Source organism: Carettochelys insculpta, chromosome 1 (assembly GCF_033958435.1).
Source record: "Carettochelys insculpta isolate YL-2023 chromosome 1, ASM3395843v1, whole genome shotgun sequence".
Taxonomy (NCBI): Eukaryota; Metazoa; Chordata; order Testudines; family Carettochelyidae; genus Carettochelys; species Carettochelys insculpta.
This window is the reverse complement of record NC_134137.1, coordinates 10,808,240-10,833,861: the sequence shown is the minus strand read 5'-3', so window position 1 is coordinate 10,833,861 and position 25,622 is coordinate 10,808,240. Positions and strand designations below refer to the sequence as shown.

The following is a 25,622-nucleotide window of genomic DNA, read 5'->3' as shown; positions in this document are numbered from 1 at the left end:
GAAGCCTGGAAACCGGTGGCAGCCATGTAGATGGGCTGCTGGCTCCCTGTACCTTGTGGAGCTGGGAAGGAGGAAGTAGCCACCCCTTCATCCCTCTCTGAGCTGACTGCAGGAGTTACGCCAGTCATTGTCCTTCAGTCTCAGTAGGTCTTCTCCATGTTGTCCAAGGTCATCTTCTTTTGTGTTTTCCTGTAGGTTCCATGTGAGACCCTGACAGACTACGCTAGAGGATGTTTTTCTGGCAATGAGGCCCAGCCATGCCCACTCTCTTCTCTTGATTTGAACATCAAGTGGTTCTTGTCCTGCTCTGTTCCAAAGCTCCTCATTTGTGACAAACTCTTGCTATTGGATGTGAAGGACGTGCCTCAGGCGTCTGTTTATGAATGTCTGTCCTTGTGATTGGAGAACTTTTTAGTAAGCCAGGTTTCACGTCCATACAAGCACCATGCTTGTCATCACATGTGTATGTGCATATCTCAGAGTGGAGGTACCTGAAGGCAATAGGAGTTTTTTCTGATGATGGAATAGAAAATTCGACCCTTCGGCTTCCTTTCAAGAGGAAGAGCTGCCCAGAGCTCCTGGGCTTGTTTATTTTCCTCTCCTGCTGGCAGTGGTCCTTAGATGCCTTGGATGTCTTGTTTTTAACTCCAACTTTGTAACATGGAATTTTCTTGGTGTTTGCTTTGAAGTGTTCTCCAGTGAGAATGCAAGTCAAGAAATGCAGAGTTCTGCTGAAGACCCTTCTGGAAAATAACTAGTCTTTAAAACAGAAGTGAAAGCAGGGTTGTCGACTCTCATGATCTTGTGATGAGTGTCGTGAGAATTATTGTTTTCCTTAAAATTCCAGTGTGATGAACCACCCCGACCCCTCCAGGCCTTATTAATGATGAAAGGTCTTAAAGGGTACCAATCCACTTCTGGGCTCCTCCATCTTGGTTTTCAGCTTATCTTGGAATCTCCCTGAAACACCCTCAGAGGGAGAAAGAGGGTTAGAAAGAATTGGAGACCCAGGTCAGGATCAGATTATTTCTCACCTGAAGCTGTCACCTGACAGAAGGACAGCTGTGTGGGGTAAGCATGCACATATTACTGGATTCTTTGTGGAATATAACTAGCTATGTATTTTATTTTAATTTGCTCTGCCTGTTTTACGTATAATTTCTTAAATGCTACTTTTTTTGCTTAATAAAAACTCTTTTGCGAATGATCAAACTGAGTGTCCGTAATCTTTGTCTGGGGGAAGGCTACCGCTGCGCATATACCCCTTCCATTGATAAAGGGAGCTTATCTAATGTCAGTGGCATGATCAGCAGACCAGAAAACATCCCAAGGGGTCTTCTGTGACGTCAACCCGTCACATCCAGTTCTGGAGTCAAGTGATATGTGATGAATTCAGCCTTCATTATTAAAGAAAAATGAAGTTTCTAGCTCTCTTGGCCATGGAGAAAGGTTTAAAACGTAACTCCAGTGCATGAATGCAAATACCCTTACCCCCAACCCATCTCTTATTTTTCAATTAGTTTATTACATCCAATCTCATGATTTTTGGTCAGCCTGATTCTTGATATCTGACCATTTAGGGTTAGCAATAAAATGATTTGAAAATGTCATTTTCACTACCACTTGCAGTCTTTTTCTAGTCTATTCATAGTGCAAAAATACCCCTAGAACAGCGGCAGGGGCCATATGAACTCAAAGGGGCTTGCTGTGATAAAATGTTTCCAAAAATTAAATAAGGATGAAAAGCAAATAAGTGGTAGAAAGTAATTTAGATTTTTCCACAATTGTTCCAACTGTTGTATTCAGGAGTGAGTAACAAAGTAACAATAGCTTGTGCTGGATTTCAAAAATTTCCTGTGTCCTGAAGGAATCCCAGGCCTCCATTTGTATTGCAGGAGAAGAAGTTCTGCAAATCAATAGATCTGTGTCTGCAGCAGGCCATGCCAGCCTTCAATCAGTCCTGCCCCAACCCCTCCACCTTCTTGTTGACCGGCATCCCTGGCCTGGAAACTCAGCACATCTGGATCGCCATCCCAATCTGTCTCATGTACATGATTACTCTGCTAGGAAATGGTGCTGTCCTCTTCATTGTAAAGCAGGATGAGACCCTCCATGAGCCCATGTACTATTTCCTGTGCATGCTGGCTCTCATTGGTATGCTGTTCTCAACAACCGTTGTTCCCAAAATGCTGAGCATCTTCTGGCTGGATTCCAAAGTGATTAGCTACAAGTCCTGCTTCATCCAGATGTTCTTCGTGCTTTTCCTTGTTACTGTGGAGTCGGGGGTGCTGGTGGCCATGGCTGTGGACCGCTACGTGGCTATTTGCAATCCCCTGAGGTACAAGACTATTTTAAGCAACTCAAAGATATCCTTGATGGCTCTGTTGTCCCTTGCCAGAGGGGTGGGGGTCATAATGCCATTAACCAGTCTTCTTACCAGTTTTTCGTACTGTAGAACAAATGTCATCCCTCATTCCTTTTGTGACCATGTGGCTGTGGTGAACCTAGCCACCTCAGATACATCAGTCAGTGACTCGTACATCGTTGCTGTTGCCCCAGTCATAGTGGTGGCAGACTACATCTGCATTGCCTTCTCTTACGGCATGATCCTCCGCTCCGTCTTTCGGCTCTCACCTCACGAGGTGCGTTTCAAGGCCCTTAGCACCTGTGGCTCCCATTTCTGCATCCTCCTTTTCTTCTACTTGGGAGGGATCTTTTCTATGTATCTGCATGTGTTTGACCTCAGGGTTCCTCATCACATCCACACCTTGGTGTCTGACCTGTACTTCGTCTTTACCCCCATGTTAAATCCAGTCATCTATGGCATGAAGACCAAGCAGATCCGGAAATGGATCTTCAAGCTTTTTGGCCAAAAATGGATCTTCGCCGAATCCAGTGTCTAGGATGACCACTGATACAGCCCTAAGATACCGGAGGTCAATGCAACGGGGCGTTCTCTGTGGTTTGTGGAAAAATGGGTCTGAACACGAATTTGAGAGAACTAAAATGTACTATATGTGAAATACCATATGTAAGTTATCACTGCAAAATTTATATCCTACTGAGTATGATTTTCTCATTTGCAGGCATGTGTCATTTATGTAGACCAAGTGAGGTATATGGGGGCAGAAATTTGTGTGTATGATTGCAGTCATTCTAAGTAAGGACCTGTAGTAGTATTTTCGGACTTCAGTGGCCCATTAGCAAAGGACAATGAAGCTACACCTTCCTGCGGACACGAGGCTCAGCCCATGATGTATGGAGACAGGGGCCATGCAGAGACAGCTGATCAGGTCACCTTATGCTGGAAACCATCTTAAGCCATGTACTTTTCCATGAGTAGCAAGCAGGGGAGTCAGACTATAGGAAAGGACTCCCACCTTATACAAAAATTCTTTAAGGGTGGTGGTGGCGATTGGGGGTGGGGCGAGGTAATGTAGGTGGTCGGTTCTCCCAGGCTGTCCACCCAAGATGGCCACTGGAAACACTGAAGACTGAGCTGGAGAAAGGATTGGCTTCAGTCTGATGAGCATAGTGCTGTAGCTAGGCTTGTGTGTCTACTCCGGGTTCACATTTGCACCTGGCTCTGTGCTCATAGCAAAAATTATTGTGAAAATAGATGGAAAACATCCACTCCTGGATGGAAATGATTAGAATGGGCCACCGCTAGAAGCAGTGCAGAACAGAAAGAAGCTTGCAGTGACAAGGTACTGCCTCCCTTCCTTCTGCAGTTCTGCCGGTGGTGGCAGTGCTGACCAGAGAACAGGTGTCACTGTCCAGGTGCTTATCTCAGAAGGTTTTACGACTGCTAGCAGCATTGCTAAAGGAAGGGTGCCATGTGATGGTGTGGGCACTCTTCCTTCTGTGCCATTGCTGGCTGTGGCCTTACTTTCCAGTTGGGCAGGTGGAAGGTCATTTTCCTCACCGGATGGATGGAGACGGAAGGATGGCATGGTGCAATATTGCTTCTCTTCCTTGTGTGCCACTTCTGAGGGCAGTGGCATTGCCTTCTAAGGGGGATGGCCAGGAGGTGAGGGTAATAGGTCAGGAGGCCAACTTAGATGGCAGCCCAGCCGCCGGCATGTTAAGGTATTTCTGCCCTTCCTGCTGTGCTGCAGCTGATGGCATGTCTCCCTTCTATGCTGTGTGGCTAGAAAACGCAGGAGTACAGCTCTGAAGTCAGTGCCACCACCGGCGGCAGCAGTGCAGAAGGAAGTGTAGCAAGCTGTGGTAATGCCGCCCTTCTGAGCGCTACTGGCAGGAGCAATGTTTCCCAGGCTGGGCGGCTGAGAACAGCTGCCACTCCAGTCACCCAGCTCTGAAGGTAAAGAAAAATCATGGAGATTTTCTTCATATTTCATAAGTCTGCTTGGATGGAGATCGACGGACTAAAGAAGAGTTCATAGCTGGAAAACCCAAACATGTGGTGACCCTTCTAATGAGCCTCTTGCACTGTCTATGCCACCCCTTTTGGGGTGGGATCCCCAGTCTGAGGAACGCTGCACTAGGAGATGCCTGTACAACCTCAAGGCCCAACATAGCCGTTAGTTGCTGCAGACCCTTCCCCACAACTTCCATGGAAGCAGGTAAAGATTCTCAGGGGACTATTTCATATTTGAAATATCTGTCTAGATGAAGGCTGCAGGTCATGCCCAGGAAAACCCAGCGGCATGGTATGCCTGTGAAACATCAGCATCCTTTGTGTCATGTGTCCATGTACCTCTTTGTAAAAAGAAACCTGTTACTTACCAAGGAGCAAAAATACTGTGTCTACAGGCCAGTTATATCAGCCATAGTTTATACAACCTTCTACTAACTATGTAATTCCTTGCCACCTGCTGTCACCTCCAGAATTTCCTGGAAGAGGGAAAATGAAACTTAGCCTCTGAGAGATGATATGTCAAAGCAAAATTCTACATCCTGGGAGCATGGCCAACCTCAGGTGGATCCACAGCAGAAGCCAAATTAAAAAATCATGAGACTGGCATAAAAGACTGAGAGTGAAGCTATACAATAAATAGTTAATTTTGTCTGTGCCTACACTCCCCCAAATGGCCATTTCGAAGATTACTAACGAGGTGCTGAAATACATATTCAGCGCCTCATTAGTGTGGCAGTGGCCGCGGCTCTTCGAAATTGCTGCTTTTCGCTGCCGCGTGGCTCATCCAGATGGGGCTCCTTTTTGAAAGGACCCTGGGAACTTTGAAATCCCCTTATTCTTATCTGCTGATAGGAATAAGGGGATTTTGAAGTTCCCGGGGTCCTTTTGAAAGGGAGCCCCATCTGGACGAGCTGTGTGGCAGTAAAAAGCAGCAATTTCGAAAAGCCACAGCTGTTGGCATGCTAATGAGGCACTGAATATGTATTTCATGGCCATTGAGAAGATTTGGGCGAATGTAGACGTAGCCTCTGTGTCTCTTTATGCGTCTTTCATTTCAGAGCCTTGAGGAAACTCTCAGGTCATGTCTTCAGCCTTTTCTCTGAAAACTTGATATCTTGAAACACTTTTTACAAGAAAGTTCTGGGTCTATCTGCACTCCATGGGCTATGTTGACATAGCCATGCCAAGACAGTCCCCAGCTTATATGCAGCCGACATACACAGAAGTTTTTCTATTAGCTTGACAACAGCATTTGCCTATATAAAATGCTCTTAAACTCATAGCTTCAGCAGGCATTCCTAGCAGTCAGAGCGGTGGCACTTTTAGACCAGGATTCAGAGATCTGGGTCAGAGCTGGGGTCAGGAATCTGGGAGCAAGCCAAAAGGCAGGTCTCCAGGACCAGACGGTATTCACCCAAGGGTTCTGAAAGAACTCAATGTGAAATTGCGGAGTTATTAACAGTGGTTTGTAACCTATCCTTTAAATCCGCTTCGGTACCCAATAACTGGAAGACGGACAATATAACGCCAATATTTAAAAAAGGCTCCGGAGGAGACCCTGGCAATTATAGACCGATAAGTCTAACATCAGTACCAGGCAAATTAGTAGAAACAATAATAAAGAATAAAATTGCAAGGCACGTAGAAGAGCACGAATTGTTGGGCAAAAGTCAGCATGGTTTCTGCAGAGGGAAGTCGTGTCTAACTAATCTATTAGAATTCTTTGAAGGGGTTAATAAACATGCGGACAAGGGGCACCCAGTGGACATAATATACCTAGATTTCCAGAAAGCCTTTGACACGGTCCCACACCAAAGGCTTTTATGTAAATTAGGCGGTCATGGGATAGGAGGAAAGATCCTTTCATGGATCGGGAATTGGTTAAAAGACACAAAACAAAGGGTTGGAATAAATGGTAAATTTTCACAATGGAGGAGGGTAACTAGTGGTGTTCCCCAGGGGTCAGTCCTGGGACCGATCCTGTTCAACTTGTTCATCAATGATCTAGAAAATGAGGTAAGCAGTGAGGTGGCAAAGTTTGCAGATGACACCAAGTTGTTCAGGACAGTCAAAAGCAAAAGGGATTGTGAAGAACTACAAAAAGATCTCAGCAAACTGAGTGATTGGGCAGCAAAATGGCAAATGAAATTTAATGTGAGTAAGTGTGAGGTAATGCATGTTGGAAAAAATAACCCAAATTACATGTGCAACATGATGGGGTCAAATTTAGCTACGACAGATCAGGAAAGGGATCTTGGAGTTATAGTGGATAGTTCTCTGAAGACATCCACGCAGTGTGCAGTGGCAGTTAGTAAAGCAAATAGGATGTTAGGAATTATTAAAAAAGGGATAGATAATAAGACAAAAGATATCATACTTCCCCTATATAAAACTATGGTACACCCACATCTTGAGTACTGCGTGCAGATGTGGTCTCCTCACCTCAAAAAAGATATATTGGCATTAGAAAAGGTACAGAAAAGGGCGACTAAGATGATTAGGGGTTTGGAATGGGTCCCATATGGGGAGAGGCTAGAGAGACTGGGACTTTTCAGTTTGGAAAAGAGGCGATTGAGGGGCTATATGATAGAGGTATATAAAATCATGAATGGTGTGGAGAAAGTGAATATAGAAAAATTATTTACCTTTTCCCATAATACAAGAACTAGGGGACACCAAATGAAATTGATGGGTAGTAGATTCAAAACTAATAAAAGGAAATTTTTCTTCACACAGCGCACAGTCAACCTGTGGAACTCCTTGCTGGAGGAGGCTGTGAAGGCCAGGACTCTATTAGGGTTTAAAAAAGAGCTTGATAAATTTTTGCAGGTTAGGTCCATAAATGGCTATTAGCCAGGGGTAAAGTATGGTGCCCTGGCCTTCAGTACAAGGGCAGGAGATGGATGGCAGGAGATAAATCACTTGATCATTGTCTTCTGTTCTCCTTCTCTGGGGCACCTGGCATTGGCCACTGTCAGCAGACAGGATACTGGGCTGGATGGACCTTTGGTCTGACCCAGTATGGCCGTTCTTATGTTCTTATGTTCCTTGTCAAAGACTTTAAGGGTGGATGGGTCCATCACACTCATCTGGTCTGATGTCCTGCACATTACAGGCTACGGAACCCTATCTATCCACCTCTGTAATGAACCCACAGTCTCTGACTGGGTTACTGCAGTCCTCAAGTCACGATTTAAAGAGGTCAGGTTGTGCTGCCAGAAGCTGCCACTGGTCAGAAAAAAAAAAATCAACACTTAAGCCCCATGAAGTACCTGGTACCTTGGTCTTGTTCAACCCCTCTCCACTCAGCGGGTGTTTCCATGTATTATTTCCTGGATGTAGCATAACAAAGCAGCAGAAATGTAGCATTTTTAAAGACTAACAAAATGATTTATTCGATGATGAGCTTTCGTGGGCTAGACACGTTTCAATAGCTTGATCTCATTTCCAATACAGACTGACATTTATAAGTACAAAGGACCAAAAAAAAAAAGTGCTACATTTCTGCTGTTTTGTTTTGTTGGAGTACAGACTAACACAGCTACCTCTCTGGATCTAGCATGAGGGTCATATTATCTAAGCTGGACACCGTGGTGGTTCCTGGCTGCATTTCGTAGTCATGGAGGTCTGTCCCCCATCACTGGCTGGTTCTGAGGGCCCTCATACTCCAAGAATGGAGAAGACACTTAGGTTTGAATGGAAACACTGGGCACCCTTAAGCACCACCAGCAGATATGGCCCCAAAAGCCCAGGACTCCTGTCAAATCCCCACATACCTGAACAAAGGCCTGGGAAAGGGGCAAGGGGTAGGAGGTGGTTACACTGTCTACGAAACTCAGGGACTCCGTCATTCCTCTGGGGAATCCACATTACAGGCTCTTGGCTTTTTATCTCCTGAGCAATGCCAGAGCAGCCATGCCCCAAATGCCAACATCAGAGGAAACGTTCTTGGCCCTCTCCATATTTAGCTCTGGTGGTAGCAATGGAAGCTTGGAAGGAGGGCTCAGAGGAGGTTGCTTTCTGACTTAACCAATCTGCCATTGCCAGGAGAACCAAAGTTGATGTCCATGGATGGTTACATGCAGGGCAGCCTTTCACCTCCATCCTGACAGATATTCAGCAGAGAGGTTTCTCCCCTTGGGCTGAGTTACACAGAAAGATGCTACCAACACCACTGTCCCCTCGTGCAGGGCTGAGCAAACATTTTACTTCAGGCTCCACTTTTCATCCCTGCAATTAGCAGCTCCTCCCCCCCGCCAACCTGTCTAATGTCATCCAAATGGATGGAAATTTTGGTTATGTTCACAGAAAAGCTGCAACGTTTCAGCCTGTGTAAGAAAATAAGTCTCTAGACTGTAAAAGTTTTATTCATTGGGGTATAAATGTGAATACACACAGAAAAGCCATAATGCTTTCCAATTCTGAATGAGATGGCCGTGCCTGAGACCCAGCAGCTAATTATGCTGCACTCCCTTATGAAATGTTATGGGGCCCGACCCCCACTTCTGACCCCCACATTGTACACCCCTGCCCTAAAAGGCATCCAAACTAGTTTGCCTCACTGTGTCCTAGCACTGCCTACACCTTGGGGCTCGCAAAGCAAAGCAGCGGGGTGACAGAATTAATTTAGGGTTAATGCTGTTTTTCCTTTGAAGCCTAAGAGTAGCAAGGCTGGGCAGGGGGTTCAACTGGGATGAACTAGAAAATCTCCTGCAATAGTTGCTGTGACTTTACATACATACACACACAGGTACAGCCGTGTTGGAGACATGAGGGAGGACAGCCAGGAGACCTGGAAAGAGGTGGGTGACCAAGAAGGATTATTTGAAGGGTTGCGTAGGTGGGAAGTGGTGCTGTTAGTCTTGTGTGTGAGGATGGTTGGAAGGGAGATAAGTTTAACTGCTCTCTTTGACCAAGGCTTTGCCATCTGACGTTGGTTCACAAGCTGCAACATGTGCGATCTCACAATCACAGCTAGGCAACAACAAAAAAGAAACAATAACTGTTTGCTGAACATTTTTCTGTTTTTTATTTCCACCCCCAAATTTAATGGGAAAATGTTTACATTTTTTGAGTGAAAAATCCAAACAAGAAAATGTTATCAGGTACATTTTTGTTCCCAGCTAAAAAAATAAAAATGAGAATCAAATATTTTTACAAAGCATATCTTTATGGAAGATTAAATTTTCAGGTTTTTGTTTCAGGGCTATTTTGTTTTATACTGAAATAACAGAAAATATAGAGCGAAATAATTTTTTTTCAAAAATTACATTTTTGTTTTAAAAGTGATTTTCCATTGTAGAAAATATCGTAACAAAACCTGCTGACTGGCTCTACGCACATGCCCAGAGAGAGCACATTCTGTGCTGGGGAAATCCTACAACTTACCGTACATAAAAGTTCAACAAGGACAAGTGCAGAGTTCTGCACTTGGGACAGAAGAATCCCAAGCCTTGTTCCAGGCTGGGGACTGACTGGTTAAGTAGTAGTGCATCAGAAAATGACTTGGGGATTGCAGTGGAGAGGTGGGTATGAGTCAACAGTGTGCCCTTGTAGCCAAGAAGGTGCATTAGGAGGAGCATTTCCAGCAGATCTAGCAAAGTTATTAGTCTCTTCTGTATGGCACTGGTGAGGCCAAGGCCGTATTACTGTGTTCAGTTCTGGGACCCTCAGTATAGAAAGGATGTGGATGCACATCAAGGATGCAGCGGAGGGCAACCAAAATGACTGGGGGACTGGAGCACACAAGCTATGAGCAGAGGCTGAGGGATCTGAGCTTATTTAGTTTACAGAAGAGAAGACTGAGGGTCGATTTGATAGCAGCCTTTAGCTTCCTGAAGGGGGGCTCTAAAGAGTACAGAAAGAGGCTGTTCTCAGTAGGGGCAGATGGCAGAAGAAGGAGCAATGGTCTCATGTTACAGAGGGGAAGGTCTAGGTTGGATATTAGGAAAAATCTGTTTCACTAGGAGGGTGGTGAAGCACTGGAATGTGTTACCTAGAGAGGTGTTGGAATCTTCATCCCTAGAGGTTTTTAAGTCCCATTATTTCAAAGTCCTGGCTGGGATTCTTTAGTTAGGGTTGGTCCTGTTTTGGGCAGGGGGCTGGACTTGATGGCTTCCTGCAGTCTCTCCCAACCCTGGGATTCTATGGTTCTGTGATTTAAAAGAAGGTTCTAAAATTAGGCGTGACATGGAGAATTGCAAAGCAATAGCATAGAAAACTACAGCATTGATTGCGGCTTTTAAAATAAAATAGAGGAGCTCAATGAGTTTAGGAAACATAATAAAAACCTTGTGCCAAACAGAGTTTATGAACCCCCAGAAAGAAGAATCAAAGTATCTAAATCACTGGTGGCTTTAGCTATTATGGATCTATTTCATGTGGAAGGTGCATAGATACTGTGATGCTGGGATGCATTCCAACAGTCTAGCAGGGTGTGTGCATGGAAGTTTTTAATTGCTTACGCAGCAATGCTGGGAGTCATGGTAATAGGCAAAAGGATTTGGGATTTCTGATGCAATGAGAAAATTTGCCTTTAACTGGCATTACTGACACTGGATAGTACAATTTGTGTGATGGGAATGTTAAAAAAACTGGTCACAGCTTTCTTTGGAAGTAAAAGAGGTGTGTGTGTGTGTGTACTTGTTTAGGAAGTAAAAGAGGGGTGTGTGTGTGTGTGTGTGTGTGTGTGTGTGTGTGTGTGTACTATTATGATAAAGAAACTGTTCCCAGTTTTTAGAGTTGCTAGTAATTGAGCAGCACAGGGTCATTACAGTACAAGGACCAACATGCTCACTGATAGCACCCAGGACGGGGTACCGCTGTACGATCATTGGTGAGATCGACTCCAGATACCTCCCCACCCCAGCCTGTCCTGGTTTCAATATTTTAAAGAGATGTTGAGAAATCGGAGCAGGTGCAGAGAAAAATGGAAAAAATTATTCGAGGGCTAGAAAAATGTCTGAAGGTGAGAAAAGTAATGAGCTCAATCTGGGTAGGTGCAATGGAGTTCAGTCTAAATCATAGATAGAAAGATAGGAAGGGGTGGATAGGGATAGATAGACAGGGGTCAAACTTTTCATTGTTCACATCCTTAATGATGCAAAAACAAGAAGTTCTGTGGCACCTTACGGATTAACAGGTATTTTGGAGCCTATGCTTTCATAGGCAAAGACCTGCTTCCTCAGTTGATGTTCTTGATTACAGCTGTGGAGACACCACCTGTAATTTGTAACGATCAAACAGCTGCAGATCTGATTCATTTTTCCATGTACATATCCCAGGCTCGATTCAGCTCTGGTACAGCCCGCTGCAAGAACAGTAGAAGGGCAAGGGCTGATGAGAGAGTAGCCAGGGCTGTCTGCTGTCTCTGGGTCGTTAGCTTGTGACCACAGCCCTCACCCTCCTCTTACCTCCGGGTATGGTGCAGGATCCTCATAAGAAGCTCCTAGTTCCCCTGATTTCAGTTGGTTCATGTAGCTGGCTGGAGAAAGAGAGCAGAGCATGGATGTCTCTGTGCCCTACATGCCCCATCTGCCAGTACAATTGTGCCTGTGGTCCGCAGCTGAGATCGTGGTCTTACTGTGCTAACCGCTGCAAAGGCGCATTTGTGTGTAAGGGGAAATTGAGGCACGGACAGGGGAAATGACTGACACAGAGTGACCGAGCAGATCAGTGGCAGACCAGGACAGCTGATTCATTGCCTAGTAGACCAAGGGCGCCAATTAGGTGTGGGAACCCTGTGTTTTGTTTACAAACAGGTGGAGTGATTAAAGAAAGACAAGGCTGCTTGAAGACCCTTCTGGAAAGTAACTAGCCTTTAAACAGGAGTGACGGCAGGGTTGTCAGCTCTCATGGTTTTGTCATGACTCTCGTGAGAATTATTGTTTTCCTTAAAATTCCAGTGTGACAGACCCTGTCATGCATTATGGATAATGGGTTATGAATATAAATATGAATAACTCAGACATGCTTTAGACCAGGGTTTCCCAGACTTTACATAGATAGTTGGAACCTGGTTTTCTTCAATACCTTTTTCTGCAGCCCAAAAATATAAATGTATATAAAAATGAATGAAAAAATAAATAAATTTTCACGTTTATAATTTATTCAGCGTAATAATAGTACATAATAATATAAATGTTGATATAAAATATTTAATTGCCTAACTTATTTTTATTATACTAAGTACAATTTAACCAGTAGAATTTTAACAAGAATATGTGAAATGTACCAAATTAATAGGATCATGTGCAATTATTTGTATATTTTCTAAGGACTGGTATTTTTTTTCCAAGGACCCATATTGGGCCACGGACCACACTCTGGGAAATGCTGCTTTAGCCAAATTACCTCTTGGTTTACATAGTAAAAAATTCTGGATCTGTCAGTTCTGTTTTTGTGCATGTATCATTTTTGTATTTGAAGTTAGGAGTTTAGGTTACATGTTTGTATTTCAAATGCTTGTTTCTGTGAAGACCTGAACGGGAGGTGCAGCTACCCTAGTGTGAGAAGATGGCTTGCTCGGGGTGTAGCTATACTTGACTTACTGAAGGTCTTAATGGATACCAGTCCAAATCTGAGGAGCTTTGCAGTGTACATTCAGATTGGCAGATAGGCAAAGGCTGGCTGACAAAAAGGACATGGACAGGTGATGTGTTCACGTGACAATCTCCACCTTGGAGTGTACATTTACACAAAGAGGAAAGTGGAATTTCCTTCATGGGGAAAGATCGAAAGAGGGCCAAGAGGACCTTTTTGGTTTTCAGATTATCTTGGAATCTCTCTGGGACACCCTAAGATGGAGGTAAAGCTTTACAGTGAATTGGAGACCCAGGTCAGGGTAAGAACCTTTCTGACCTGAAGCTTTCTCCTGATTAAAGATGGGCTGTTTATGTAAGATCTCACATGTTGCTAGATTCTTTGTAGACTAGCACTAGCTGTGCATTTTCTTTTTATTTGCTCTGCCTGTTTTACTTATAACCAATTCAAAGCTGCTGTTTTTGCTTAATAAAAACTCTTTTGTTTCTGATCAAGCCCAGTATAAGGGATCTTTACCCAGGGAGGGCTGTCACTGTGCACATATCCCTTCCATTGATAAAGGGGGCTTATGTAATGTCAGTGGCATGATCATCATTCCAGGGAACATGCCAAGGTGGTGTTCCCTGTCACATCTGGTTTCTGGAGAGAAGTGGTATGGGATGAATTTAGCCTTCTTCGTTAAAGGAAATGAAGTTACTAGCTCTCATGGCCATGGAGAAAGCTTCAAAATGAAACTCCAGTGCATGTTAAAGTTTCAAAAAGCAAAATGTAACACATCCCATACCCACCACATCTCTTATTTTTAACAGTAACAGAGAGGAAGCCGTGCTAGTCTATACACGATCAGAACAAAAAGCAGTCAAGTAGCACTTTAAAGACTAGCAAAATAATTTATTAGGTGAGCTTTCGTGGAACAGACCCACTTCTTCAGACCATAGCCAGACCAGAACAGACTCAATATTTAAGGCACAGAGAACCAAAAAGAGTAAGCAAGGAGGACAAATCAGAAAAAGATAATCAAGGTGAGCAAATCAGAGAGTGGAGGAGTTGGGGGGGAAGGTCAAGAATTAGACTGAGCCAAGTATGCAGACAAGCCCCTATAGCGACTCAGAAAGTTCCCATCACGATTTAAACCAAGTGTTAATGTGCCGAATTTGAGTATAAAAGCCAGCTAGGCCGCTTCTCTTTCCAAAATGACTGCTTTTTATTTTATTATTTTTAAGTGATTTCATTGTATTAAAGCCAACTTCATGATTTTTCGTGATCCTTATTCTTGGTATTTGACCGTTTAGGGCTGGCAATGAAATGGAGGAGGGGAAAGTGATCAGGAACAGTCAGCATGGATTCACCAAGGGCAAGTCCTCCCTGACCAAGCAGATTTACTTCTATGATGAGGTGACTGGCTCTGCGGACATGGGAACGTCAATGGATGTGGCATACCATGACTTCTTCCCCTCCTGTGCAGCCAGGAGCTTGCTCAAAGCCATGCAGCTTGTGATTCAGAAAAGACCAGCTAATGCTAACCAACCACCACCTAAACGGTAGAACTCTGTAGCTTCATTTATTTATTAATGACACTGTTGTAAGTAGGACTATTCGTATCACTGGCACTCGGAACGTTGATAGAGGTCAAAAGGTCAAATTTCAGCACTCCGCCTTGGAAGGGGAGGTGGAGCACTGGAATGCGTTGCCTAGAGAGGTGGTGGATTCTCCTTCCCTAGAGGTTTTTAAGTCCCAGCTTGACAAGGTCCTGGCTGGGATGACTTATTTGGGGTTGATCCTGCTTGAAGTAGGGGGCTGGACTCGATGACCTCCTGAGGTCCCTTCCAGCCCTATGATTCTGTGATTTTATAAGTCTTCAGAAATCCCCTGAAGAGCTTAAAACTAAATATCTGAGGCTCCCCCACACCGCTCTGCCACACACCGCTCACTGCCTCGTCCTACTTTTCCGGACCTCGGCTTGTCTAAACTCTTCCACTCTGTAAAGTCTAGACTCTCTCCTCATACCAGCTACTGTCATCTCCCCTCACCAGCTGTGGAGAGGCGCGGTCTCGTCTCTGAGAGCTCTGAGGAAGGAGCGAATAGGGTATTTTCTCTTGTAGTGTAAGCATAAACCATAAGTGCGGTTAGATGAGTGAGCTGTATTGGAATAGTCAGTTAAGCTGAGGGCTTATTTCCTGCTGGAACACCACGGAACGGCATTCCACCGCCTTTCCTCCTGACGCCGCCATTTTGGAAGGTGGCTGGGCAGCTCCCAGCCGCTTATGGAGACCACCTTGTCGGATACACTTCCCCTTCGCCTGTGGAGCAACAGAAGAGCAACACACTCACGGCGCCCGTCCTGCCGCTCCGTGCGCGCACCCCACCACTTGGCGGGACAGGTGTGTTGGCCGTGGAGGAGGTGGCCCCCAGCACTGTGTCCCTGACATGGCTTCTGCAGCTCTACTGGGAGCCGCATAACTCCTTCGGCCCAGGTGTGGCTGCTGTGGCTCGGCCTGGAGTGGGATGTCCACGTCAGCCCCGGAGGCCTGACGTGATGCCTTTATCCCCAGCTCCATCAGCAGCTCCAGTGAGTCAGGCTGAATTACAGGAGTGGGGTAGGCTGGGGTTGCCTGGTTCTGGGGGTCTCTGGTTCTGGGGGAAGGGAGCGGGCATTGATTTAGAGCAGGGGGCTGGGACTGCAGGGCATGTTTAGCCTGGGGACAGGAGAGGGTGGTTTGGGGCTGCAAGGGCTGGTTAAGCCTGGGGTGGTTTGAGGCTGTAGCAGGGGTTAAGCCTGGGGTCAGCTGTGGCTGTGGGCATGGGGGTTCAGTCCGGGGCAGGAGAGGGTGGTTTAGGGCTCTGGGAGGGGTTGTAATGCCTGGGGGCCAGAGGGGGAAGTTTGGGGCTGCAAGTGGGGGGTTAAGCATGGGAGGGGAGTGGTTTGGGCCTGAGTTCCTGCACCCTTTTTTGTTGAAAACCCCCCCACTAATTAAGCTAATTTGGGTTGTAATTGGATACTTTGTACCTCAACACCCTTCAGTCTGTATCTGTTATATCTGAGTCTTTGTTTGCTTGACACCCTTATGCCGGGAAATAAGCAAACCATACATGCAGCTAACAGTGTTGCCTGTGTGATCTCTGGGGATCTTGAGAACCACCTTAAATTCAAGGCATATCCTTCTGGCTGAAAGTTAACTGAGAAAAAGGTGTGAACCTTTAATCTTTAAATCAGATTGGTGAGCTAACCCAAGTTAATAATCCCATCGTCAGCCCCCCGGTTAACAGTGCACAGGACCTGTTCTTCCACAAGACAATGATGGGGACTCAGATCGTCCAGCCCTAGTGTCCACCGAATCCAAACCAGGACTCCAATCCAGCTCAGCCTCTGTTCTGTCTCCATTTTGCTCATTAACAGCCCCAGTGGCTTTGTTAGTCCCAGTATAGAAAGGATGAGGATTCACTGGAGTGGGTCCAGCAGTGGGCAACCAAAATTATTAGGCGGCTGAAACACATGACTTATGAGGAGAGGCTGAGGGATCTGGGCTTATTTAGTCTGCAGAAGAAAAGAGCAAGGGGGGATCTGACTTCCTGAAGTGGCATTTGAAAGCCAATGGAGAGACAATGTTCTTAGTAATAATGGGTACAAGGAGTAATGGTCTCGAATTACAGTGGGAGAGGTCTAGCTCGGATATTAGAAAAACTATTTCTTTAAATAGGAGGGTGGTGAAGCACTGGAATGTGTTACCTAGAGAGGAGGTGGAATCGCCATCCCTAGAGGTTTTTAAGTCCTGATTTGATAAAGTCCTGGGTGGGAGATTTAGTTGGGATTAGTCCTGCTTTGGGCAGGGGGCAGCACTCAGCTTCCCTCAGCCTCAGCTCCCTAGCCTATTCAAGATCTCTGCCTAGGCCACCAACCTGTTGGAACGATGCCATGAACTTCCACAGCATTGTTTCTCTGTCTTGAACATAGTTTAACGCATATTCAGTTTATAGCAAGTCTGTTACCCCAAAGGATTCCACAATGACGATTATAAAACGCTGACCTTGTTTGTATGGAGTCAGTTCAGAAACACAGTATTGTTTTATGCCTTGTCTTGTTGCACAGTCTGCTGGGGACCCCTACAACAGGATGCTCCAGGCGAAAGAATGACTGCCTGGGAGATCAGCTTGTGGAGAATCAGCATTTGAATTGGTTTGACTCAGCAGTTTCACTTTTACTTCTAATGTTCTTTCTTCCCTCGGTGTTTGCCTCTGTGTGTGTGTGTGTGTGTGTGTGTGTACATGCACGCATGCTCCTATAAAGGAACATTACTTTTGCTGTATTAAAGCGCGTATGCAGTTAACATCCACAAATCCGCCTCATTGTTCTCCTTCAAATGCCTCTGGACAACTGCTCTTGGCCGTGATGCGGACAGATGACTTGCCAATGGGGAGGCAGCGGTGTGTCTCTGCCAACCCACATAGTCTCCTTGCACTTGCCTTCTCTGCTTGCTGTATTGTCTCCTGTCTTACACTTAGATTCTAAGTTCCTCAGGGCATGAGACCATCCTCTTACTATGGCTTGTTGCACAGCACTTCATGCACTGTTCTGTAGCTAGGGCCTCTGGCTGCTACTGCTACCCAAATGATTGGGCCATGTAAAACTTTGCAGAAAATATGTTGAATATTCACCTATTCCCTCCATACCCTCTGACTGTCTATATCTATCTGTAATCCTTCTGCCAGGTGGAACCAGCACCAATTGGGACCAGATTCCAGCTCTTGGGGGTCCTCTCCATCCATCCCACACAGAACTGGCTTGACCTCCTACCCAGGAACCTGGGAAATGCCCACCCCACCCCTGGGTGCCTCTGAGAGACCATACTTCCCCTCTGGCAGGTACAGAGTCTGAGCATAGAAAAGAAACTTTTAATACAAGGGAGGGAAGTAACTTGGCATTAATTTTTGAAAACACCACAATGAGAGTTCATAAACATGAACCATGAGTACAAGTCCCACCCAAGAAGGTTGGACAATGTCCTTTTCCTCTCCCTTTCTTAAATCCAGCAATCTAAATGCCCTCTTCACATCCCTAATCCTTCTCAGCACTCCTCTTGCAGTTGCTGCCCTGTGTTGGAGCGACCCAGAGCTCAGAGAGGCATCCACATATTTCACCTCCCACCTTGACTGGGGGAAGGTAAAGAGGTGTCTTACTCACTCCACTGGTCACTGGAGCTATGTCTACACAGCAGCATTATTTTGAAATAAACTATTCTGGAAGAGATTTTCTGGATTTGCTTAGTTTGAAATAATGCACCTGCACACAAAGTGCATGTTGAAATAGCATTGAGCCATTTCAAAAAAGAGCGTCTAGACACAATAGAGTGTATTTCAGAGTAAAGCTCTTGGACGCACTATAGCTTATTTCAAAATAGCCTCTATTCTCTGTCTACACCATCTTTACCCAGAGCTGTGGTTAACCGGTGGCTGCATTGCACAGCAGTGAGGGAGGGGTGGGCCCCATTTTATTAGCAAGTGGGACGCTGGTAGGCGTCATCAGATGCCACTGATGTGGTGTCCTTCTGGATATCTTGCTCTATCAAATCTTGATAGCTGTTTGGCTGTATCAATGTGCTCCCTCTGTATGTTGCCCTGGGCTCTACACAGATTTCCAACCCAGCAAACTCCTGGAGAATGCCCCCCCATGCCCCTCACTTACCACACAAGCAGATGAGGTACAAAGGTGATTGGCCAGTTTTCCTGTCAAACAAAAGAGTTTCCAGTTCCCCAGGTCAGATGTCTACAGTTCTGTTAGTACATGAGAGCCCCATGACCATGGACCAGCTCAGTCACTGGTGGGACTTTCCACTGCTCTGACACCAGACCAAGATGGCTCTTCTGAGATACATCTTTACATACAGATACAAATAAGTTACACATCACTCCTGACATATCAGGATGCCACCCCCAGATGTACCTTGGTGCCACTCATTACCTTATCTGAGTTGGTTTGATCAAAACATCCCTATCCATCATGTGGACACTCAGACCCTACCCTTAGGATGGGTCATTTTGTTCTAGTTGTTTATGGGTGTGTGCTGGTTTCAGGGTTTTCTAGGACTACCCTAGAATGTGTTTGAATGACTTGCACTGAGTACCTCTTTAGCTGTGTGTGGTTTTGCAATATCAGGCTGGTCTTGTCAGATTATGTGGGTCGCTTGCTCACAGCTCAACTCTGCTTTATGTTAGCAAAGTTTTGACAACTTTCTCCTTGGTCTTAGGACTCACTCAAGATGTAATATTGGAGGTTATCTGGCACTGTAATCTGGGCATTGATGAGATAGCCAAATCAGGGCAAATTGCTTAAAACAGGGTCACTTACAACCCAAGATGAGGGATCCTCCACTATAAGGCACCAAGCCAGTTGTGAAGAGTCTTCTGTCATCACTCCACTGGCTGGGAAGAAGTCAAACAAACAATTCTCTCAGACAGTCCCGCCTCCCTTGTGCTGCAACCAGTACCCCCTCCTTGCGCAGATGAGAGGCTACACAAACCAATCTCACCAAATCCAACAGGTTCTTCCAGTCCCAAAGGACCAGCCACATTCCCAGGTCAATGTATACCTCAGATCTTACCAGAAGAGCATGCTGTGCCGATCCTTTAAAATCTAAAATCTAAAGGTTTATTAATAAAAGAAAGAAAGACTAGGTTGAGAGTAAATTGTTAAAGTAATTTAATTACATACACTAGTCACAAAGTTCTTGATGCAGGCTTGCAGCTGTGGTGGAATAAGCTATCTTAAAAGTCTTTGGAATATATCCTATGTTAGGATGGGTCAGCAATCCTTTCGTATTTATAGCAGAGCTGCTTCTGAAGTGATGAGACAAAATGAAGACAAAGACAGAGGAACCTCTGAGTTCCCTTTATACCCTTACCCCTGTGGAGGGAATTCCATTGCTCCTCCCTGTGTGGATGCATGTCTGAGATGGAGCCTGTCACACACGCAGGTCACCTGTCCATGCCCTTATTTGAGACATTTGCCATTGCCTTTCTGCTGGGTTGCCCATTCACAGCCAAATTCCTCAGATGTGGATTGGAATCAAATATTGCTTCACCCAACCGGCAGCCCTTTCATGACAGGTTGCCACGCCTCCTATACTGGCCTCCCCATGAATCACCAGCTTTCATTAGACGCCTCACTTGGCCCACTTGGCAGAAGATTTGGTGCAAACCTAGGGCAGTGGTTGCAATAACAATCCAATAAAGTCCCACCAGGCCTGTGATACATGGGCTTACAATTCAGGCCCACTTCTTATAGTACTAGGCAATAACCCATTCAATCAGTTTTAAGCCAGACAGGCGTGTTTTGTATGTTTTGTTTCCTGTGTGGTGTTGATATAAAGCCAGCCATGTTTTCTCTGGCATCCTGGTGTATTGCAGAGTGTGTTCTTCTGCCCCCCACTTGGCATAAGCTCAAGTGTATAGTGCACACAAGGTCACACTGATAAGGGTGGGTTGGCTCTCGCTGCAAAATGTCATCCTCCATATACCCTGACCTCACACAAACTGTACATGTGAGGTCATGCTGCTGGGGGTGGAGACACACAGACCAAGGTCAGGACAAAGGAGGGATTGTCCTGTATTGTGGAGCCATGTCAGTGCCCACTGTAGATATTGGGTTCTGCTAAGATTCTTCTTTGGCCCAAGAGCTTAAAGACCCGTTCCCGGATCTGCCTGGTCTTCATGCCATAGACAATTGGGTTTAACATAGGGGGAACAATGAGGTACAAGTCAGCCAGCAAGACTTGGGTATGAGGAGCAAGGAGGTGCTCAAACTTATGCAGGTAAATAGAAAGGAGCCCTCCCATGTAGAAGAGCAGGATGACGCAGATATGGGAGCCACAGGTGCTGAAGGTCTTCAGCCGTGCCTGGTGAGATGATAGACATAAGACTGAGTGAAGGATCATGGCATAAGAGAAAGTGATGCAGATGGAGTCAGCCACCACTAAGGCCGTAGCCACGACAACACTGTGCAGGTCACTGACTTTGGAGTATGTGCTGGACAGCTCCACCACAGCCATGTGCTCACAGTAGGAATGAGGGATGACATTTGTTTTACAGAAAGGCAGACTGGTTAGAAGGCAGGTTAAGGGTGTCACCACCCCCATCCCTCTAGCAAGGGACATCAGCCCGATTAAGGCAATCTTTGTGTTGGTTAAGATCGTCTTGTATCTCAAGGGGTTGCAGATAGCCACATAGCGATCATACGACATGGCCAAGAGCACCCCCGACTCTACGACAGTGAAGGTGTGGATGAAGAACATCTGGATGAAGCAGAACTCATAGCTGATCTCTTTGGAATCCAGCCAGAGGATGCTCAGCATTTTGGGGACAACGGCAGTGGAGAAGACCAGGTCAATGAGAGCCAGCATGGAGAGGAAATAGTACATGGGCTCATGGAGGGTCTCATCCTGCTTTACAACGTAGAGCACAGCACCATTTCCTAGCAGAGCTATCACATACATGATGCAAAATGGGATGGCGATCCAGACGTGCTGAGATTCCAAGCCAGGGATGCCGGTAAGCAGGAAGGTAGCGGGGTTAGGGCAGGACTGATTGAAGGCTGACATGGCCTACAGCAGCCACGGATCAACTGACTCGCGGAAGTTCTTTCCCTGCGATAGAATAATTGAAAGTCTGGGATTTTTGCAGGGCTTGGTCAGTGTTCTCTTTAATCGTTTATGTCGATGTGTGGAATGCATCTTGTTCTGTATCCCGTCAGGGAGATGAGGTGTGACGCACCACCTCTATCATGGTGTGCATAACCAAATTCATTCTGCCCGCAGATGATCTGTGGTGGGGTGGAACTGAGAGGTTTGGAGTGCGGGAGGGATCTCAGGGTCGGGAGAGGTAAAGGCGCTGGTTGAGTTTGCAGAATCTGGTACGGGCTTGGTGATGAGGTGTTTGCAATGCACGAGGAGGCTTGAGGCTGGGGCAAGGGGTTTGCAGTGCAGGAATGGTTTCAGGGCAGGACGTCAGGGTGCGGGGGTCTGGACAGGAGTTAGGGTGCAGCAGAGGGCTCAATGTTAAAATGTGGGGCTGAGGAGGGAGAGATGATTTGGGAGGGGGCTCAGGGCTGGGGCAGTGGATTGGGGTTCAAGGTGCTCACCTGGGGCAGCTCCTGGCTGTTGTTGGGGAATGGGTGGCTCTGCGTGGTCCGTGCTGGTCCATGCTCACCTGCAAGCATCACCTCCCACAGCTCCCCTTGGCCATGATTGCCAGCAAATGGGAGCTGTGGAAAGCGGGAGGGGGAGCCTCTACGGAAGGGCAGTGCAGGAACAGAGCTTCTTGGTAATTGAGGTGAGCCAGCTCCTGCCCTTTAGGGGGTGCAGGGGGGTGAGAAATGGCAGTGTGCATAGCTGTGGGCTTCTCCAGGAAGGGTTGGCCCAGAACATAGGGGCTTTACAGACTTCAGCCCAGAGCCCCAGGCTAAGGGGTCCCTGTTACCCTGGGTTCCTGGGGTGCAGCTCCTAAAGGCCCTTTCTTAGACCTGGGGTGAGATGCTCCCTCTGGCCCCAGGAGGGAGCTGCCAAAGCCAGGGGAGAGGAGCGCTCCTCCGTTCCCAGCAGGCCAGCAGGGAACTGCCAGGAGAAAGATGTTCTAACTATCCTTTGGACTGACCTTCTGTATAACTCAGGGCACAGACCTTCTTCCAGGGACCCTGCTCTAAGCAGTTCGTCCCAGTGGTTAATCACCCGCACTTGTAAAGAGGAGTGCCTAATTTCCAATTTGAATTTGTCTGGCTTTAACTTCCAGCTTATGATTGTCGTTCTGCCAATGGATTAAAAAGTCCTCTGCTACCTGGACTTTCCAACCCATGAAGATATAAACCCTTAGTCAAGGCATCTCTTGATAAGCTGCACAGATTGTGCGCTCTTTACTTCTCTCACTTTCAGGCGTTTTCCCAACCCTCACATCATTTTTCAGGTTCTTTTCTGCACCTCTCTGATTTTTCAACATTTCTTTAAAATGTGGACACCAGAACCAGCTGGCAGTGTTCTAGTGTCAGTCTTCCTAGTGCTGTATACACCAGTAGAGTCACTGTCCTGATCCACATACTAATACCCTGTGCAAACAGACAAAGATCACGTTAATCCTGTTTGTTCCAGGGTGGACCACGATGCTAAGCCGTGCTGGGAAGTACCCCTACTCTGTCTTTGCCGGAAGCTGGACGTGGCTCCCAGGGGATGGGTCACTCATTGGTTGCCTTTTCTGCTCATTCGCTCTGAAGCACCTGCCACGGGCCACAGTCAGAAGACAGGACACTGGGTTAGATGGACCCAGTGTGGCTGTTCTGATATTCCTGTTTCTCATAATGGCATCCAAATCCACATTCCTTGTGTTGGGTGTTTCTGTGGACAAAAGTTCTCATTTGTGTGCTGCTGTCTCAGCAGTATCCCACCCTTAATGACAATGCTGAACTGTAAAAACAACAAGAAGTCCTGTGGCACTTTATAGACTAATGAATATTTTGGAGCATAAGCTGTCAGATGATGAAGCAGGTCTTTTCCCACGAAAGTTGATGCTCCAAAGTATCTGTTAGTCTATAAGGTGCCATAGGACTTCTCGCTGGTTTTGTGGATATGGACTAACACAGATACCTCTCTGATACCCCCCCCCACCACTTTACAACACTGCAGTGCTGAGTTGTTAGCAGACCTCAGATAGAGTTTACCTTTATCACCCGGTACCCCTACCCTTTCTGACTTCCTCAAGAGGCTGTAACCAGTGTTCTGAACATTCCCGTGGCATAAACCGTCCCAGAACATATCAGGAACGGAAATGAATCCCACGTCTTCTCAGCCATGACATCCCAGACCCCTTGTGCAAGGAAAACGTTTACTTCCATTTCACTCATCCCGGCACAGAGGCCTTTCTAACGAGTAGGTCTTGCCTCCTCTCCATCCTGTCCATTCGTATAACCCTTCACAGTCGCCTACCCGCTGGCCGTCCTTCCTCATGTCTCCGGCAGTGCTGTGCCTGGGTGTGACGTTGTAACGTCAGGGCAGACACTGCGGGAGTATTTATAATTCGTCTCCACTAGACCTCCTGGGATCTCTGCACCAGATGGAAGTCTCTGGTGACTCTGCCCTCTCCAGCCCTGCCCCTCTATGGCACTGATGGCAAAATGGTATTGACTGTAAATTCTCTCTCACCAGAGCCGTCCTGTCCATAGGACAGGTGGGGCAGCTGCCCCAGTCCCACACTTTCGGGGGCTCTGCAGCAGCTGCCCCACCTGTCTTATGGATGGCGGGGAGGGTTACCTGGGGCAGGGAACAGGTGGTGTGGGCAGGCAGAGCGGCAGCAGCCCCAGGGGATCGCCTCTCCTTGGCCTCCCCGCCTCCACATTCACCACGTGGCACGCTGCAGCACCCTCCCAGCCGACTGATTCCCACTTCTCCGTGGGCAGCTGGGAGGCCTCCGGCTGACCACAGAGAAACAGGGCTCAGTGCGCCAGAAGGGCGCAGCAGAGCATGGCGTGGTGAGTGCGAGGCAGGAGGGAGGTGGAGACTTGACTTCCTGTAGCTGGAGCTGCCCTCCACCACCTCCCCTGGTAATCTCTGGTCAGCCTGGTTAAGCAGGGTGCCTAGGGTCAGTGTGGGGGCGGAATGGGGAAGGGGTGAGGCCTGCTGCAAGGCAGGGGGCTGTCTGGGCCATTCACTTCTCAGGATGCCTGTGGTTCTCACGCTCCTGCTTTGGTGTGCTAGACCCTTGGTACAGAAGGAACTAGGACAGGGTGGGGCAAACTAAGCTAGCTGTTCCCATTAGGGGGTGGTGGTGTTGGCTGCATCTTTCTGTGTTACTTTTCCCTGGGGAAAATCTCTCTCCTGAATGTCTGTCAGGAAGGAGCCACGCACTACAGCAGGACCCACCTGAGCTCCTGTCAGCCGATGGCCGGGTAATGAGCGGTCTGTGAGCCTATTTTACATTTGAGTCTTTAGCTGCTAGAACGGCCCATCCCTTCGCAGCGGGCAGCCAAGATGTCTGACGGATGCCCCTGAGGTTCACCCGAGTCTTTAACTGCTAGGACAGACTGTCCCTTCACAGTGGGCAGCCAGTGAGGCTGACGGGTGCCCCAGGAGTCTGCTCCGTGGAGGCAGCACGACTCAGTGCCCAGCTGTTACTGCACCTTACCACTGACCAGGCTGAATAGAGCCAAACCAGCTAAGGTTCCATGTTTGTGTTTGGTCGAGTTACGGCAACTAGAAGGAGTCAGGCAGAAACTTAAACATGGTTACTATTTATTACAAAGCAGAAATGAAAATCTTAATGGTTACAGAATTATATAAAGTCTTAATGGTTACAGTTGCAGGAAAAGTTAGATAAAATCTTAATGGTTACACTGTAATTGCTCTATTTGCTTAGCTATTATATTAGAATGATACAAATGACATGTTAATTAGAGAAAGTTACCCATTTGAGGACCAGACGCCTCAGACTAAAGAGCTCTTACTATTAAATGTGCACAAAAAACATTGCAGGTATAATTCTCACCCCCGCGTCCTTCGACTCCGGCGTAGCCAAGGTCTTCGCTGAATCCCTTGGGAAGAACTGTACGAGGAAGGGGGGTCCCCTGGGACCTCGGGAGGCAATAACCATACCCGACCGGCAGGCACAGGAAATTGGAGCTCAGTTAGAGTAGGCTGCTGGGCCCCTCTTTATACCCCTTGGGACACGT

General features: G+C 46.8%; 2 protein-coding genes across 2 annotated transcripts; one reads left to right on the top strand and one right to left on the bottom strand.

Moving 5' to 3' along the window:
* The first annotated feature begins 1,940 nt into the window (after window positions 1-1,940).
* Window positions 1,941-2,903, top strand: LOC142022389 (olfactory receptor 52E4-like). The gene is made up of 2 exons (XM_075012582.1): window positions 1,941-2,338; window positions 2,456-2,903. Exons 1-2 carry the CDS (start codon window positions 1,941-1,943, stop codon window positions 2,901-2,903), a joined length of 846 nt encoding a protein of 281 aa, XP_074868683.1.
* A 17,635-nt stretch (window positions 2,904-20,538) lies between these two features.
* On the bottom strand, window positions 20,539-21,513 carry LOC142021760 (olfactory receptor 52K2-like). The gene has a single exon (XM_075011330.1). The coding sequence runs from the start codon at window positions 21,511-21,513 to the stop codon at window positions 20,539-20,541; it is 975 nt and encodes a 324-aa protein (XP_074867431.1).
* Window positions 21,514-25,622: the final 4,109 nt, after the last annotated feature.

Excerpts from the sequence above, each read along its gene's own strand:
- LOC142021760 (XM_075011330.1), bottom strand. The coding sequence starts at position 21,513 with ATGTCAGCCTTCAATCAGTCCTGCCCTAACCCCGCTACCTTCCTGCTT.
- LOC142022389 (XM_075012582.1), top strand. The coding sequence starts at position 1,941 with ATGCCAGCCTTCAATCAGTCCTGCCCCAACCCCTCCACCTTCTTGTTG. Across the intron at positions 2,339-2,455 it reads GCTATTTGCAATCCCCTGAG|AACAAATGTCATCCCTCATT; the intron begins GTACAAGACTAT and ends TTCGTACTGTAG.